General features: G+C 42.6%; 1 protein-coding gene across 1 annotated transcript; it reads right to left on the reverse strand.

Annotated features, from left to right (window-relative positions):
• Positions 1 to 4,199: 4,199 nt before the first annotated feature.
• hsd17b6 (hydroxysteroid (17-beta) dehydrogenase 6) lies at positions 4,200 to 15,089 on the reverse strand. Its single transcript, NM_001011296.1, has 5 exons — positions 15,033 to 15,089; positions 7,642 to 7,972; positions 6,306 to 6,564; positions 5,731 to 5,894; positions 4,200 to 4,460 (listed from the first exon to the last, which is right to left on the reverse strand). The coding sequence occupies exons 2-5, from the start codon at positions 7,952 to 7,954 to the stop codon at positions 4,240 to 4,242; spliced, it is 957 nt and encodes a 318-aa protein (NP_001011296.1). The 5' UTR covers positions 7,955 to 7,972; positions 15,033 to 15,089; the 3' UTR covers positions 4,200 to 4,239.
• Positions 15,090 to 15,238: the final 149 nt, after the last annotated feature.

A 15,238-nucleotide genomic window follows, 5' to 3' on the forward strand; every position in this document is an offset into this window, starting at 1 on the left:
GGTAAATGGGTGAATTACAGACCCCCAGCCTAAGGGAAATGTATCGAATGGTATCCAAATACAGCACAACAGGATTCCTTTTCTATAAAAGCAATAAAGACAGAAGGCCAGGGGCTTTGCTACCATTTACCTGCGCACTGGGTGTCTGGAAGCACTGAATCTCCTAATGTAAAGGTGCAATATCTTCAACTATGTTTGGGTTTATTCACCTGGAACAGTTCCTCTCTGTGCATGGCCACTAAAAGTCTATGACATATTGCACTAGGTCGTCGTTTTTTGTTTTTGTTCTTTTCACAGCTGCTGGCGCCAATCATTTGTATTAATATTGTGTGTGACCCAGTGGAGAAACTAAGTAAGACCAGCAAGAAGAGAAATGACTTTCCCCATAAAAAACTATTATATATATCATCAGCCTGAGAACTGTATCCAGCTAATCACATTATACCATTAGGGATGATTTCTTTGTAGAGACAGGTTGTATGATTTCCCTGGCTAAGGTACAGTAGCTACCACTGGACAAAAAAGAACCATTTTTTCAGTTTAAGATTATTTTCCACAATATTTAACGATAACATTTTTTTTTATCATTTTGAAAAGTCACCCCATACAATGTTGTTACTTTAAGCCTACCAGAGAACCTCCCTTCAGTTGCCTACCAAACACAAAAGAGCACCCATTGCCATGTCCTTCCACCACCACTCACACTTCCTGCTACGTACATGAATGAGCAGGGCCAAAAATATGAAACCTAAAAAAATATGCACTTAGCATAGCATAAAAAATAATAAAATAAAGATGGCTGCATGCTCTACCTTGGAACCCACAGCAGTCTTTAATCTCCTTTCAAGCAGCAGGTGGCAAACTTTCGCAGAAAGTGGCAGGCAGTGTGCCCATCAGTATATTTCCTGTTACCCATTGGCTAGATTAACCTTGACCCCATAGACCTGCATTGAGTAAAAATTACTACAGTTGTCATTCTGTTTTGGAAACTTTAAAAAGAATGTTCCTGATTCTGTCCAGCCTTGTAAGATGTCTACCCATATTAAACACTGGAATTCAGGAGAAGCAGAATGAAATGCCAAAACTGAAATCCTGTTGGATATCCCTTTAGTCACTCCTCTACCTTTTTCATTTGCACATAACATGACCTGTCCAGGCTAAACTACACAAAATCCCTATAACACTTGAATAATCTCCAGCCATTCATGTTAGCAACCTATCTAAACTACAGTTTATATGTTTTCTTTGTATTCATGTTAAAACCTAGCAATAACTTGCTGATAGCCAATGCCTGATACTTAAATTGTTAAAATGTGATAAAATGTATAAGAAAATGCTCCCTATCCCTCCCCCCCTCCCCCTTTTTCCCTTCTGTACCCTTCCCCATACATGCAAAATTAAAAAATAAAGAATTGACAAAAAAAAAAATGACCTGTCCAAAGATACGCTTGTTTGTAGCACAGGACTTTATTTACTTATCATAAATCAATTGCACTTGGCCACTAAGTTGTATAAAAATATTATTCACTAAAGGTACTGATACTTGCACTTCTGTATAGCTGTGCTCACTGCTGCTGGCTTCATCCTGTTCTGAACTGAGAACAGTTGACTATTAATGCAGGTCACTGTGGGAAACCTACAACTACAACATAGCTCTAGGATTAGGCACACATCACTCTTACTCCAGAAATGATGCCAAACGGACTTGCAACTGCAATGACCATGAAATTATGGGTAAAAAATGCTTCATTAATGGCAACAATGACTTCAGACTGCAGTTTGGGTAGCAGGGGATCTGGATCTGGTGCTCGCTAAAGAAAGATTGTTATTAGGAGGAGCAGTCTCTCGGTTACAGTTTAGAGATGCCTCTGGCACAGGTGGTGGACAACAGTACCAAGAATGAGGTTGTTGAGCCCATTCTTGCTTTAACACAGATGCAAATGCTATGTTGGGAGAAGTTAAGTAAAAGAAAAACATAACCTCTGCCATCATTTATTAAAATGAAATACATGGATAAAAGAGAAAATGATATTGCATATTCCATCCAATCTGGTTTCTGCACTGGTAACTGCACTGCAATTTAGAATCTGTTTTCCTAAAAGGTACACAGCTTATACACAAGCAAGGAAACCCTGCACATATTGCCTGTCTTTGGTGTAGAGTACGGAGTTCCTGTGTGTCTCTAGTCACCCTCTCCTATTAGTACTGGCATAAATGGGAATTTCTGTTTTCTGCCCTTTCTGTGAGTGTAAAAAGTTGTGCCTGTAAAGGGTGGGGGCCCTGGGCAAGATGCATAAAACATGGAAACTAATAAATGAACACTTTTCCCCCTAGCAGATGAGAGTCTTAATGCTTTTGTGGGTTTGTGATGAAACATTAAATATGCCCTATGCACAAGACTAGCATATTTTTAAAAATAACTTTTACTATATTTCGCAATTGTTTTGAAAACAGCACAGCCATGGAAATCATGGAAATCAGCTGTCAAAATGTTTAAAAATATTACAAAAAAAGGTTATAGTGATCTATCTATAAAGATATTATATTGAGTTGAAAAAAATATATATATATATTTATAATATTTATATATTTCTGGTGTTACTGACCCTACCTTACTAGCTAAGATCTGGCCTGCCACTAGCTAATTCTTAGTTATAGGGTTGCTCTTACCCCCCCCCCCCCCCCCCACTACCACTAAGGTGTCATCTTACCACAGAGCTAGCTCTTAACTGGGACCTTCGCTACCACCCTACGACCCTACCACAGTCTCCTAGAACCATCCATCTTCCTCCATGTGGAGCGTTCATGAGTGTTAACCTTGCAACCACCTTAATTTGTATACCACAAAGGGGACACCACCTTATAATCCTGTACCAATGGGATTTCTGTGAGTGTAAAAAATGCGCAACTTTTTACGCAACTTTCGTAATGGATACGAAAAACTCGCGTTTTTACGCAAAAATCGTATTGGATCCGAAAAATTCGTACAGAATCCGCAAAACATACGAAAAAGTCGCAAAATATTCGTTTTCAAGTCGGAACTTTTCCAATTCGGGTCGGATTCGTGGGTTAGTAAATCAGCCCCCAAGAGTAACTTGCATTATGGTAACTTGCTATCTCTTGTTCATAAAATGACTTTGTGTGCCATACACTGGCCAACCAGGTATCTATCCAGTCACCCCTTGGGCCAAATGGAAGCATACAATATAGACATACATGACTAAGAGCAAACTTATACCTCTCCCAGTCTAAGAATATCCCCCCCAAATTTGTTATTATATTCATTTATAAACATCATTTATAAACATAGTAAGAACACTACTTGCATTGTGTTAAAAGGGAAAGTGGTTATGAATGTAGGACAGCCTTAATCATTTTGGATATCCTTTGGCGTTTTCAGAACTTCAGGTTCTGTTACCAAATAGTCTATTTCTTCTGGGATCCCACAGTAAAAAAATCATGCTGTAGAAATCTTATCTTAAATGTCTGACAGAATAGTCTTACTAGGACTTATTTCTTTAAATTTATTGTAGGGAATTGATAAAACTAGATAATTGTGCTGCCACCCCAAACAAATTATTACAAACAGGGCCGGTTTTATAAACTGCGGGGCCCATTGGGGCTGTTGCCAGTTTGAACAGGATTCCATTGCAATGTGTGCAAATAGTCCCTGCCTCTCGCACTCTCCATGTGATTGATGGTGTACCTCCCTTTCTCTTGTTCCGTTGACCCCCAACATTTCATGGCACAATGTGGCCCCCAAACACAGTGCTCTGACACACCAAGCATTCTATATACAGTGTGATTATTGGCCCCTCAACACACTATACATAATAAAAGACAGTGTGTACCCTGGGGTAGCAGTATGAATGCAGTGCCCACTTTGTGTTTATTGTCCCAGAACACATAGCAGCATTATCGGGCAATCATGGTTGGGGGTAGGCTGGACAGCTTTATGTTCTTATTCCTGCTGGTGCAGAGCCCCCATGGGTGTGGGGTCCTATTAGGCCCAATTAGCCTGAGCCTGGCCCTCATTACAAAGTTATAAACATATTTCTGAATTTTTGTTTGGTCAGTGATCATGGTTTTTTGGTTGGAAACTGTATATTTTAGCATAATAGGTACACAGTTCATTTCCATTTAATGATAACGTGTATAAGGATTAATTGCAATTATAAATCCGTCTGTAACAATGGTTATATGGCATAGCGTATATATTTCAGAGGAATCACAAATAGATTATTTTGCACTGTGAGCTGGCTTGGGGGCAGAGCGACACAACACATAGTCAGAGACAGCTGTAGGGAGATAAGAAAGGGGGAGATGGTAGAGCTTGCAGTCCCAGCCAACAGAGTATCGTGTCCAGGGGTGAACAGCGGTCAGAGCATGCTCCATGCAGTCAGTGACTTTGTGCAACTTGGGGCTGGTCATGCTGGTCAAACATGCCACATTCTGGAAATCTAGGTACAAAAATAAACCAAAATCAACAGTAGTCTGCATAGATAAAATATATATCACAATCACTACTCACTGTGACTGAATGCACTTCCACAAGAATTCCATGGCTGTTGTCTAAAAAGGCAGCAACAAGGAAGCTCATATACTATTATTGTAAGACCAATTGCACAGTGGAAAGTATTGGCAAATAATGACTTATTTTGAGGCAGCTGCATTTCTTGGCCTAGGAAGGACTGAAGAAGTTTAAAAGAGACCAGATAAGTTACTAGCACTTGTTGCGGCCATAGGAAGAACAGAGAAGTCCTATCTTAATGAACCAAGGTTGGGATCTAACTCTGAGATTAAAAAAAAGAAATGCCAAACTTTGCTCCTCTACCTGTTTAAAAGCAAACATATAGCTGCTATGACTTTTTACATATGGAACACATTTACAAAATTAAAATACATTTCTCTATTGTTTAGTACAATTGTTTCTGAATCATAAGGGGAAAACCCCATGGAGTTCGCCCACGATAGATCACTGCTATTGAACAAAAAGGCTTTCTGCCAGAAACAACAGGAGTTGCCGGTGGAAAGCCCTTCGCATCGATTTGGTAATCCAAAGTCGCGCAAAGTTTCCTCCTGCAGAACGGTTTGTTGCCTGCAATAGCAGAGATCTATCATGAGCAACTAGTGAATCTGTCCTGTGTTGCTTTCCTAAAAAATTTGTGAATCCTTGAAAAGATTTGCGAGACACGCGGAAAAAAAAAATTGGGGCGTGTCGTTTTTTTTTGCACGCACAAATGAACAAAACGTCAGTGGCAAAAACGCAGAGAATTCATACCTGGTGAAAAATTTTGCTCATCACTACAGGCAACTTAATCCTTCTGTGGGTACTTACCCTAATGCTGAAAATAGGTGTGACTTGTCTACAACCAGGCAGGGTCTGATCTGCACTGGCCATGCTTGTTAAACCCAGACATGTTACTCCTTGGGGGTATAGCATAGGAGCTGTGTTGATTATTCTATACATTTATCATTCTAGTTCTGAGATGGTCTATGGCCCAGAAGAGAATAAACCATGAAAAAAAATGTACTGGGCCTAGGGAAAAGGACAACCAATATCATCAAAATATTAAGCTACTGGAAACAGTCTTGGAGGGACGATATCAACAGGCTTCAGTGTCTGGGGAGAATTACTGTAAACTCTTTGAATAATGTAGTTAATCTGTATTTCAATCCATTGTTAAACTTAATTACTAATTTAATTCCATGGAAAGAAAAGGCCCTTACATTGCTGATAGTACTTCTCGCCATAGCTTTTCTTGGTCTCAGGATCAAGGTTGTTCCATAGCTGCTCCAGGAACTGAAGATGAGGGCCTGACACACCCATTCCAGTTCTGAAAGCACCTGGCTCTATTATCGAAACCTTTATTCCAAAATCCAGCAGCTCCCTTCTGCATATGAAAAACAGAAAGAGTATATTTGCTATTAAGAGAGCATTTCTCAGCAACATTAATAGAGATTAACTATTGTCTGTAATGGGTATATATATATATATTATTTCTTGACTCAGTTATATTAAACTAATGCAATGTAGTAAGAAAGTACATATTTGTAGGCTGGATGGGGATGATGCCTAATATCATTAATTTGGGAAGAAAAGAAAAAGAAAGAATCCCTTTTTTCCAAATCTTAATGATGTATGAGTTATAGAGATTTGGGTACAACTTTAAGGTTCTTAATCTGTTTTAAATGTATATATATATATATATGCTGTATATAGCAGAATAATCTCTCACCACAGACTGAAATGCCATTGTACATTAATGCATTCATGTACAAATGATAACATGAGAAAGTCTCACCTTAGACTGTCAGAGAAAGCTTCCACACCAAACTTACTGAGACAGTAGCCTCCACCAATAAAAGCCAGTCTCCCCGCATTACTTGACACATTGACAATGCGCCCCTGGGCTTTTCTAAGGAGAGGCAGCAGATTCAGTGTCACGTCGACCATACCCAGCAAGTTTATTTCCAGCACCTTGACAAAATGCTCTTTTGTTTGCCATCCAGTGGGTGAAAACACAAACCCATACCCAGCATTATTCACTAATCCCCAGAGTCCTACAAAACAATGAGAGATAAAATTAGTTGGACACCAGACTGCTACTCTTCATTATGATTTACTCTGTCTAATACAGGGGTCCCCAAACTTTTTTTTACTCAGGAGCCACAGTCAAATGTAAAGACTTGGAAAGAAACACAAGCATTATAAAAGTTCATGGAGGTGCCAAATAAGGGCTAAGATTTGCTATTAGGGAGCCTCTATGCACACTATCAGCTTACAGGGGCTTTATTTGGTGGGAAATCTAGTTTTTATTCAACTAAAACTTGCCCCCAAGTCAGGAATTCAAAAATAACTACCTGGTTTGGGGGTACTGAGAGCAACATCCAAGGGGTTGGTGAGCAACATGTTGCCCCTGAGCCACTGGATGGGAATCACTGGCCTAATGGGACTATTTTGGTTGAGTTTTCAATAATCCGAAAGAGTTCCAGTCTCTGTACTATACAATGTACTACATAGCATAACTGGGGTCTTTATAAAGACAAATTAGGGCAAATTTGTACCCGGGCAGTAACCTATAGCAACAAATTGGTGATTAGCCTTTTTCATCCAGATGCAACACAGTAAAAGCAAATACCTGATTGGTTGTCATGGGTTACTCCCCAGGTTCAAATTAGTGCAGTCTTTATGAATGACCCCCAGTTGTCTGCACCTATACACATATCCAGTTACCCCATGCTCTGTGCCATGAGGGGCCATGGAGTACCCATATAGCTTTATAGAGAAGGGGGATTTTGACACATCATTAGATTAATGATATTGCCAGATTACTCCCTTCAGGTTGTCTTGTACCTCTTTAGGAATTTGACTTTCTTTATTTTTTTGGTCTGTGCACACAGGATGTCTATCTGTTAAGGGCCAGATTTAGGCAGAAACATGATCAGTTCAGTTTTGTTTTAGTTTGAGATGGTGTTAATTCCTACAGCTGTAGATTGCTAGGAGGCAGTCAGAGAGCTTATACAGTACATTTTATTCATACATTCTGATCTTACCTATAAACATACAGTATAGAAAGACCTGCATATAGACTATAGGCATAGTTGATTCATACTTGTAACAGATAGTAGTAAACTTACCAGCATCTCCCACAATACCAGTGACCCATTCTGCTGCAGATTTCACACTCTGGCTGTCAGTTACGTTCATATTCACTGTTCTCAATCTGCTTGATGTTTCTGATTTAAGGGTTTCTGCCCCTTTCTCAGTCAGACAAGTTGCCAGCACCTGAATTCCTTGTTTGTCCAGCTGCTTTGCCAGCACGTTTCCAAACCCTGAGTCACATCCCGTGATAAAAACATATTTATCTGAAAGATTCTGTATTTTCTTTCTCTGTCTGCTCCATCTATAGAGAAGCATTAGAGTAATGATCACCAGCAGGGGGAGCCACATTAAGGTGGTAGGTTCTCACTGTAATCAAGATACAGACACAGCCTGTAAGTGTGTAGAATAATATCTAAAATTGGTAACCTGTCAATTATCCTCCACTAATAGCGGAGAACTATAATTTAGGAATGGGAAAAGTACTATTTCTTCTGGAGGCAAAGTGGGGTCAATGAAAGAATCCTGCAATAGGAGCTGGGTACAAAGTCATTACCAGCATGCAATATATATTTACACTGTTATGAACAGATCTACTCCCATAATAGATAGTCATCTTAACTAGTAATACTGTGGTGTTGGACTAAAATGTTTTTGGGTAGCCAGTAGAGCACTCTACATTACAAAGGTCTATATTATATCCAGGCTTTCCCTACCTTGTTTCTACCTTTGGTAGACTCAGGAAAGCCGTTTTTAGGAGGCACCATTCTCCATTTTTGCTTAAAAAATGAGAATTTCACTTACCTCTTATCGTAAATTCTATTTCTTCTAGTCCCGACATGTCAGTACGCATGGACAGTATTGCCCCCACAGCTAGGAGGTAGGACCTATATACCAAAGCCAATCAAAATTAGCCCTTACCTATAAGACCATGTGACTTCCTCCTCACCACTGTTATACATTTGCCAAGCAATACAAGAAGCAAATAATTGGGATGGGAAACCCCGTACGGACATGTCGGGACTAGAAGAAATAGAATTTACGATAAGAGGTAAGTGAAATTCTCATTTTCTTCTTCGTCCCTTCCATGTCAGTACGCATGGGATCTACCAAGCCATGCCCCTAAAATATAAGGGGTGGGAACAATAATATCAACAGATGCTAAAAACAAATCAAGCATCACAAGAAAAAACGGACCATTCCCGGCTACAAGAATCCTCTCAGGGACCAGAGGGATTTCCACACTACGGTTGCCAAAAACATCCAAGCCCGGCTCGGGAGGATCCTCTGCCAACAAGAAGAAAATGGTCACAATCATAACTCTGACACTGGGCAGCTCGCTGGTGTTACCGGCCCCGCAGCAAATGACCAGTTAACCACAACTCTGATGCATTATCCACTAGAGCTGTCTCTATGCCCCCAATCCTTAGCACTAACCCGGGGCCCTAGAAAAATAATTGTGACACACAAGCCTCTAGCTCCAAAGCACACCGGTATCAGCTTAAATTGGTGTTGAGAGCCGTCAAACTCAACACCCCCAGAGATCAGCCAAAGATAATCCAAGCACAGATCTGAAGCAACGAACAGTGAAAGGGCACACTAGCCATCAAGCCCCCCTATGGCACAAACAAGCTAGGGGCTCCAGCCTGTAACAGAGCATGACAGGCTGAAACCCAACTTCCTACCACTCACTGTAGCTACCAACCTTGAGAGGCTTCCTAACCAGCAATGTTAGGGCCAGGTTTAGGAACTGTACACGACCTGCAGATGGAAGATCAGCTAACCAGTAAAACATGACTGGAATCAACTGGAAAACATGCATGGAACGACTGGTGCACAGCCAGCCCATACTCAATGTACCATCTAGCCACCCTGCATGAAAGTCAGAAGCGCCATATACTATGCATGCTAAACAACCAGCGGACAAACCAACACCCTGCCAGAAAGCAGCGGTGGACATGTCAAGAAAAGCACTGGAGAACACGCCAGCTGCCATCCCTGCATGCAAGAGCCCAGAGTGAAAGACAGCGAACACACAAGCAATAGCAAAAAACTAGCGCTGTGCTTGCAATACATGACTCTGCAACCACTGATGGACTGCTCAGATACTGTAACTGCAAAGAAACCGCTCCCCAAACTAGCCACTGCTAGTAAGGAGTGGAATACAAGGTGAAAAACAAGCACCCACACATGCCAAGAAAGCAGCTAAGGTAGACAGCCACAAGCGCCAAGGCACACCATGACATGAACCAAAGACCATATCAAAGGCAGCCAACCACATGCCTGCACCAAGGACCACAGCATGACTGGCAACCATATACGCCAAGGACTAAGCCAAGGCCAGCAGCCACCTGCGCCAAGGAGCACACCAAAACTGGCAGCCTCCTAAACAATTGCCAGCATCCTATGAGCCTAAGCTCCTAACCAGGGCCAGTCCCCCTGGGAGCCAAAGGACAGAAAACAGGGCAAGTTGGCAAGCAAACCAAGGCTAAAACCGGGGTCAAATGAGCCACAAACCAGGACCAAAGGCCAAAATTGGTAAAATGCCAAGCAAGCCAAAGGCCAGAACTAGAGCCAACGGCCAAGCAAGCCAAAGGGCAGAAACAGAGCCAACAGCCAAGCAAGCCAAAGGCCAAAACCAATGGGCAAGCAAGCCAAAAAGTCAAAACTGGAGCCAATGGCCAAAACCTGAGCCAATGGCCAGGCAAGCTGAAGGTCAAAACCTGAGCCAAAAGGCCAGAACCAGAGCCAAAGGCCAAGCAAGCCAAAGGCCAGAGCCAAGCGGCCAAGCAAGCCAAAGGCCAGAACCAGAGCCAAGCAAGCCAAAGGCCAGAATCAGAGCCAAGCAAGCCAAAGGCCAGAATCAGAGCCAATGGCCAAGCAAGCCAAAGACCAGAACCGGGCCAACGGTCACACCAGCCAAAGGCCAAAACCAATGGGTAAGTGAGCCAAAAAGGTCAAAACTGGAGCCAATGGCCAAAACCAGAGTCAATGGCCAAGCAAACTAAGGCCCAAAACAGAGCCAAAAGGCTGAAACCAGAGCCAAAGTTCTGAACCAATGGACCAAGCAAGTCAAAGACTAAACTAATGTCCAAGCGAGCCAAAGGTCAAAACTGGAACCAATGGGCAAGCAAGCCAAAGGCCAAAATCAGATCCCACTGCCGCGCAAGCCAAAGGACAGAACTGGGAAAAACGGCCAAGCAAACCAGAAGACAGAACCAGCGGCCAAGTGAGCTAAAAGCCAGAATGGAAGAAGCAGCCAAGTGAGTCAAGGCCAGAACCAGGGCCAGCGACCAAGCAAAGAAAACTGCCAAACCAAGGACCAGTGGCCACTCAAGCCAACAAGGACCAGCAGGCAAGCAAGCCAGAGTCCAAAACAAGGACCAGCAGGCAAGCCTATAGCAAAAATTCTGCTGCCAGGGGTGAGAGGCAGTAGCAAAGCAAGCCAAAGGCCATAACCCGGAACCACAGCCAAGGGCAACAAAAGCCATAAACAGACCCAACAGCCAAGCAAGCCAAAGACCGTAATCTGGGCCAACAGGCACACAAGGCAAAGTCCATGACAAGGACCGGCAGCCAAGCAAGCCAAGGCTATAGCAGAAAGTCTGATGCCAGGGGTCAGAGGCAGTAGACAGATGAGCTCGAGGCCATAAGCAGAAACTGCAGCCAAGTTAGGCAAAGGCCATAGACAGAACCAACAGCCAAGCAAGCCAAAGACCATAATCAGGGCCAACAGACACACAAGGCAAAGTCCATGAAAAGGACCAGCAGCCAAGCAAGTCAGGGCTATAGCAGAAAGTCTGATGCCAGGGGTCAGAGGCAGTAGACAGATGAGCCGGAGGCCATAAGTAGGAACTGCAGCCAAGTGAGGCAAAGGCCATAGACATAACCAACGGCCAAGCAAACCAAAAACCAATAATCACGGCCAGGGTCAACAGGCACACAAGGCAAAGCCCAAAACAAGGAACATCAGTCATGCAAGCCAGAGACATAGCAAAAAACTGGCTAACAGGGACCAAGAACAGCAGTCACGCTGACCAAAGGCCATAACCAGGACAACGACCAACAGGCACGTAAGCAAAAGGTCATAGCACAAGCCGGCAGTCATGCAAAATGACAGTCACAGAGCAATCAAACATTTACTAATGTTGGCTCCTATCATGCTAGCAGACAGAAATATACCTGTAAACACACCAGAAAGAAAAAGGAGTTGTTGGACTACAACTCTGTTCATACCTGGTAGGAAAAAACTGCCTTTTAAGCCAAAGACCCAACCAGGGCCTGCAGAAATAAAATAAGCAGGAAAAGGTACAACACTGCCACAGCAGAAACCCCAGTTAAACCAGGAAGCCCCTGATGAAATAAGAGCTGCTATACCTGCTGTGTCTGCACAGTAGATTTGACTCACAAGGAATTCTACATATATGATAGCAATAACAAGGAGCCCAAGAAGCATACAAGCACCTAACAAGATAACACTGGCTTGTAGGTAAAGGCAAATTCCAGTCAGAACCCTGGAGGAAGACTGGTTAAAAGGTGCAGACTCCCTGTGAGAAAAGGAGATACCATACTGCTACAGCAGTGCAACTCCCAGCCAGTCTGGGCACACCTGGTGTAATAATGAGCTCCTATACCTGCAGAGTCCGCATGGTAGACTCACAAAGAAAAGCTAACAATATGAAACAGCAATAGCAAGGAGGCCTAGAAGCATACAAACACCTTACAGGATAAAATTGGCTTGTAGGCAAAATGCAAACTCCAGTCAGAACCGTGGAGAAAGGTTGGTTATAAGGTTCAGACTCCCTGCGAGAAAAGGAGATACCATACTGCTACAGCAGTGCAACTCCTAGCCAGTCTGGATGTACCCAGTGTAATAATGAGCCCCAATACCTGCAGAGTTTGCATGGCAGACTCGACTCACCAAGAAAGGCTAACAATATGAAACAGCAATAGCAAGGAGGCCTAGAAGCACACAAACACCTTACAGGATAAAATTGGCTTGTAGGCAAAATGCAAACTCCAGTCAGAACCCTGGAGAAAGGCTGGTTATAAGGTGCAGACTCCCCGTAAGAAAAGGAGATACCATACTGCTACAGCAGTGCAACTCCTAGAACAGTCTTGGAAGCACCTGGTGTAAATGAGCACCCATACGAGCACCAATACCTGCACCCATACCTGCTGTGTCTGCACAGAGGACTCAGGCTTACAGTAAAAACACTAAAGATATCAATAGCAAAGTGCCCTAAAGGAGCACTTACACCTTACCAGATAGCAGTGAGTAGTCAGCAGCATGGCAACTCCCACAAGAACCCAGACAGCCTTCAGCTGAGGGACATAATTAGCTCATTAGTATGCAGGCCTCTCAGTGCACTGAGCATTTCAAACACACAGTGGAGACTGAAGGTTCATACTCACCAGATTCAGGCTTAGTTATCACTAGCCCATATCCATACCCATGGCCCTTTAGTCCGAAATGTCTTCAAAGGCTCAAAACATCATAGGAAAAAGGAGACTCAATTGATCACAGGCAGGAAAGTGGAAATACCCACGCCTGTATACTTTCCCACTAAGCAGCTGTTCGCATACTGTGCAAACATGGGAATAGAGCAGGGGGCTATTTTAGCACAAGGCTAGGACCATGGGTATGCCCACACCTGCATTTCTTCCCAATAGGTGAAAGTTTGATTACTTTACTTATTGGGGCATCAGGTAAAATCTTCTCCATTACCTGGGAATCCTCCCTCTATGTATACACAGAGGTAAAAAATAAAATAAATAAATAAAATGACAAAAACAAAAGAAAAATCAAACTGTGAAATCACAAAATGGTGAGGAGGGAGATCCTACCTCCTGTTCAGTAGGACAAAAAATAACAGTGGTGAGGAGGAAGTCACATGGTCTTATAGGTAAGGGCTAATTTTGATTGGCTTTGGTATATAGGTCCTACCTCCTAGCTGTGGGGGCAATACTGCCCATGCGTACTGACATGGAAGGGACGAAGAAGAAAATTGAATCCTGCCCTTACTAGAATGTGGTACCCCTCTGTCTATCCGTCTTCATGAATATTCTACCATGGAAGCAGACAAGTCCATCCATGGTTTCCTCTGCGCTTGCAAATACTAACACACTGGGAAGTGTTGGTTGGACCTTAGGGCGCATTTATTTAATAAGGTGCAGGGAGCAAAGAGCAATCACCATGTTTCTTTTCAACAATGCACTTTTTTTCCCACAGCAGAGACACCGCAGATGCAAAAGGAAATTGTTTTGATGAAATTGGGATGCACCTACTGCAGTTGCTGCCGTTTCACCAAACTAAGTGCAATCATGCACATACTTTATCATTAATCAGTTACAATTGTGCCAAATATTATTGAAGTCTCCTTTCCAGTGTTTGCTGGCGTCATTTCCGAATAGATCGGTGCTGCACTTATTGACACACAACACTGAGGGAACCCTGGAGCTATAGCCTGGTCTGGGTTTCACTGTGTCAATAGGACCAGCAGCACCCAATTCAAAATGGAAGGCAGGAAGGAACAAGAGGCACTAAGTGCAACTATACAGAAGTGCAAGAAGCACATTTGATGCAAGAACTTTTAATAAAAGTGGTGCTATGTACAACTGACTTCGGGGAAAACAGTAAGTTGTTCACTGGTCTTGCAAATGTAAATAAGCCCCTTTATCTTTTTTGCCTTCTCCATGTCAGCTCAGCAAGCATCACAGTAGATAAGAGGAGAGGCAGAGAAAGAGACATACAGCTGGAAGTGAAGTGTTACACTGCATTTTACTATGCAACCGTCCTTCTCTTCTCTGCAAGTCATGGCAGACTGAGAGGGTTCTGGGGAAACACAGAACAACCAACTTATCCAGGTATGTCAGTAAGTGCTCACAGTCGCATTCTTGTAGGGTCAGAGCAGTGCAGCTAGGGGCCTCCTATATTGCAGTCTACCAGGCATCTGCAACAGATCAACTGGTATATCTCAGTCAATGTATTAGGCACCCCAGGTTTGAACAAAAAAATGTGTCTATCCTAAACATATACTTAAGCCATGCTGTCTAGCTCATGTCTCTATGTATCTCATAACCAGATCCATATTTCTTTGGGCTACACATAATCACATTTACCTTGTTTTTGTCAATAAACTATTAAGTATTTTAGGACCACTGGAGCCCATTATTGTGTGTATGTGTGTATACCAATAGTCAGTAAGTAAGTTCTTGTCAATAGACTTTTACAAACTAAGTAGAAAGACTGAAGGCCAATATTTTGCATGTGTGAAGCTCTACAACACCTCTCCATTTATTCTCCCAGGGTCTGGAATGAGTATAAGGTGATAAAATATGTCAGTGATAAAATATTTTTACCATTTAATACCTTTCCTTAATAATCTTTTATTTAATTAAAACAAATTCCCTTAAACTAAGCACTTACCTCCTAATAGTACCCAAAGCTGGAGATATTGTAGCAGCGACTGCTGCTCACAGGAAGTTCTTGCTGTCTACAAAATGTTTGGAAAATTTTTCAGTAAAGAGGGAGGGGTCCGAGCAGAAGGCAAACAGCCAACAGTTCATAGGCACTGCTGTTTCACTCACAGCAATCCTCCATGAAGGAATTATATGGGTAAGAGGTGGATAATT

The sequence above is a fragment of the Xenopus tropicalis genome, chromosome 2, assembly GCF_000004195.4.
Source record: "Xenopus tropicalis strain Nigerian chromosome 2, UCB_Xtro_10.0, whole genome shotgun sequence".
NCBI classification, from domain to species: domain Eukaryota; kingdom Metazoa; phylum Chordata; class Amphibia; order Anura; family Pipidae; genus Xenopus; species Xenopus tropicalis.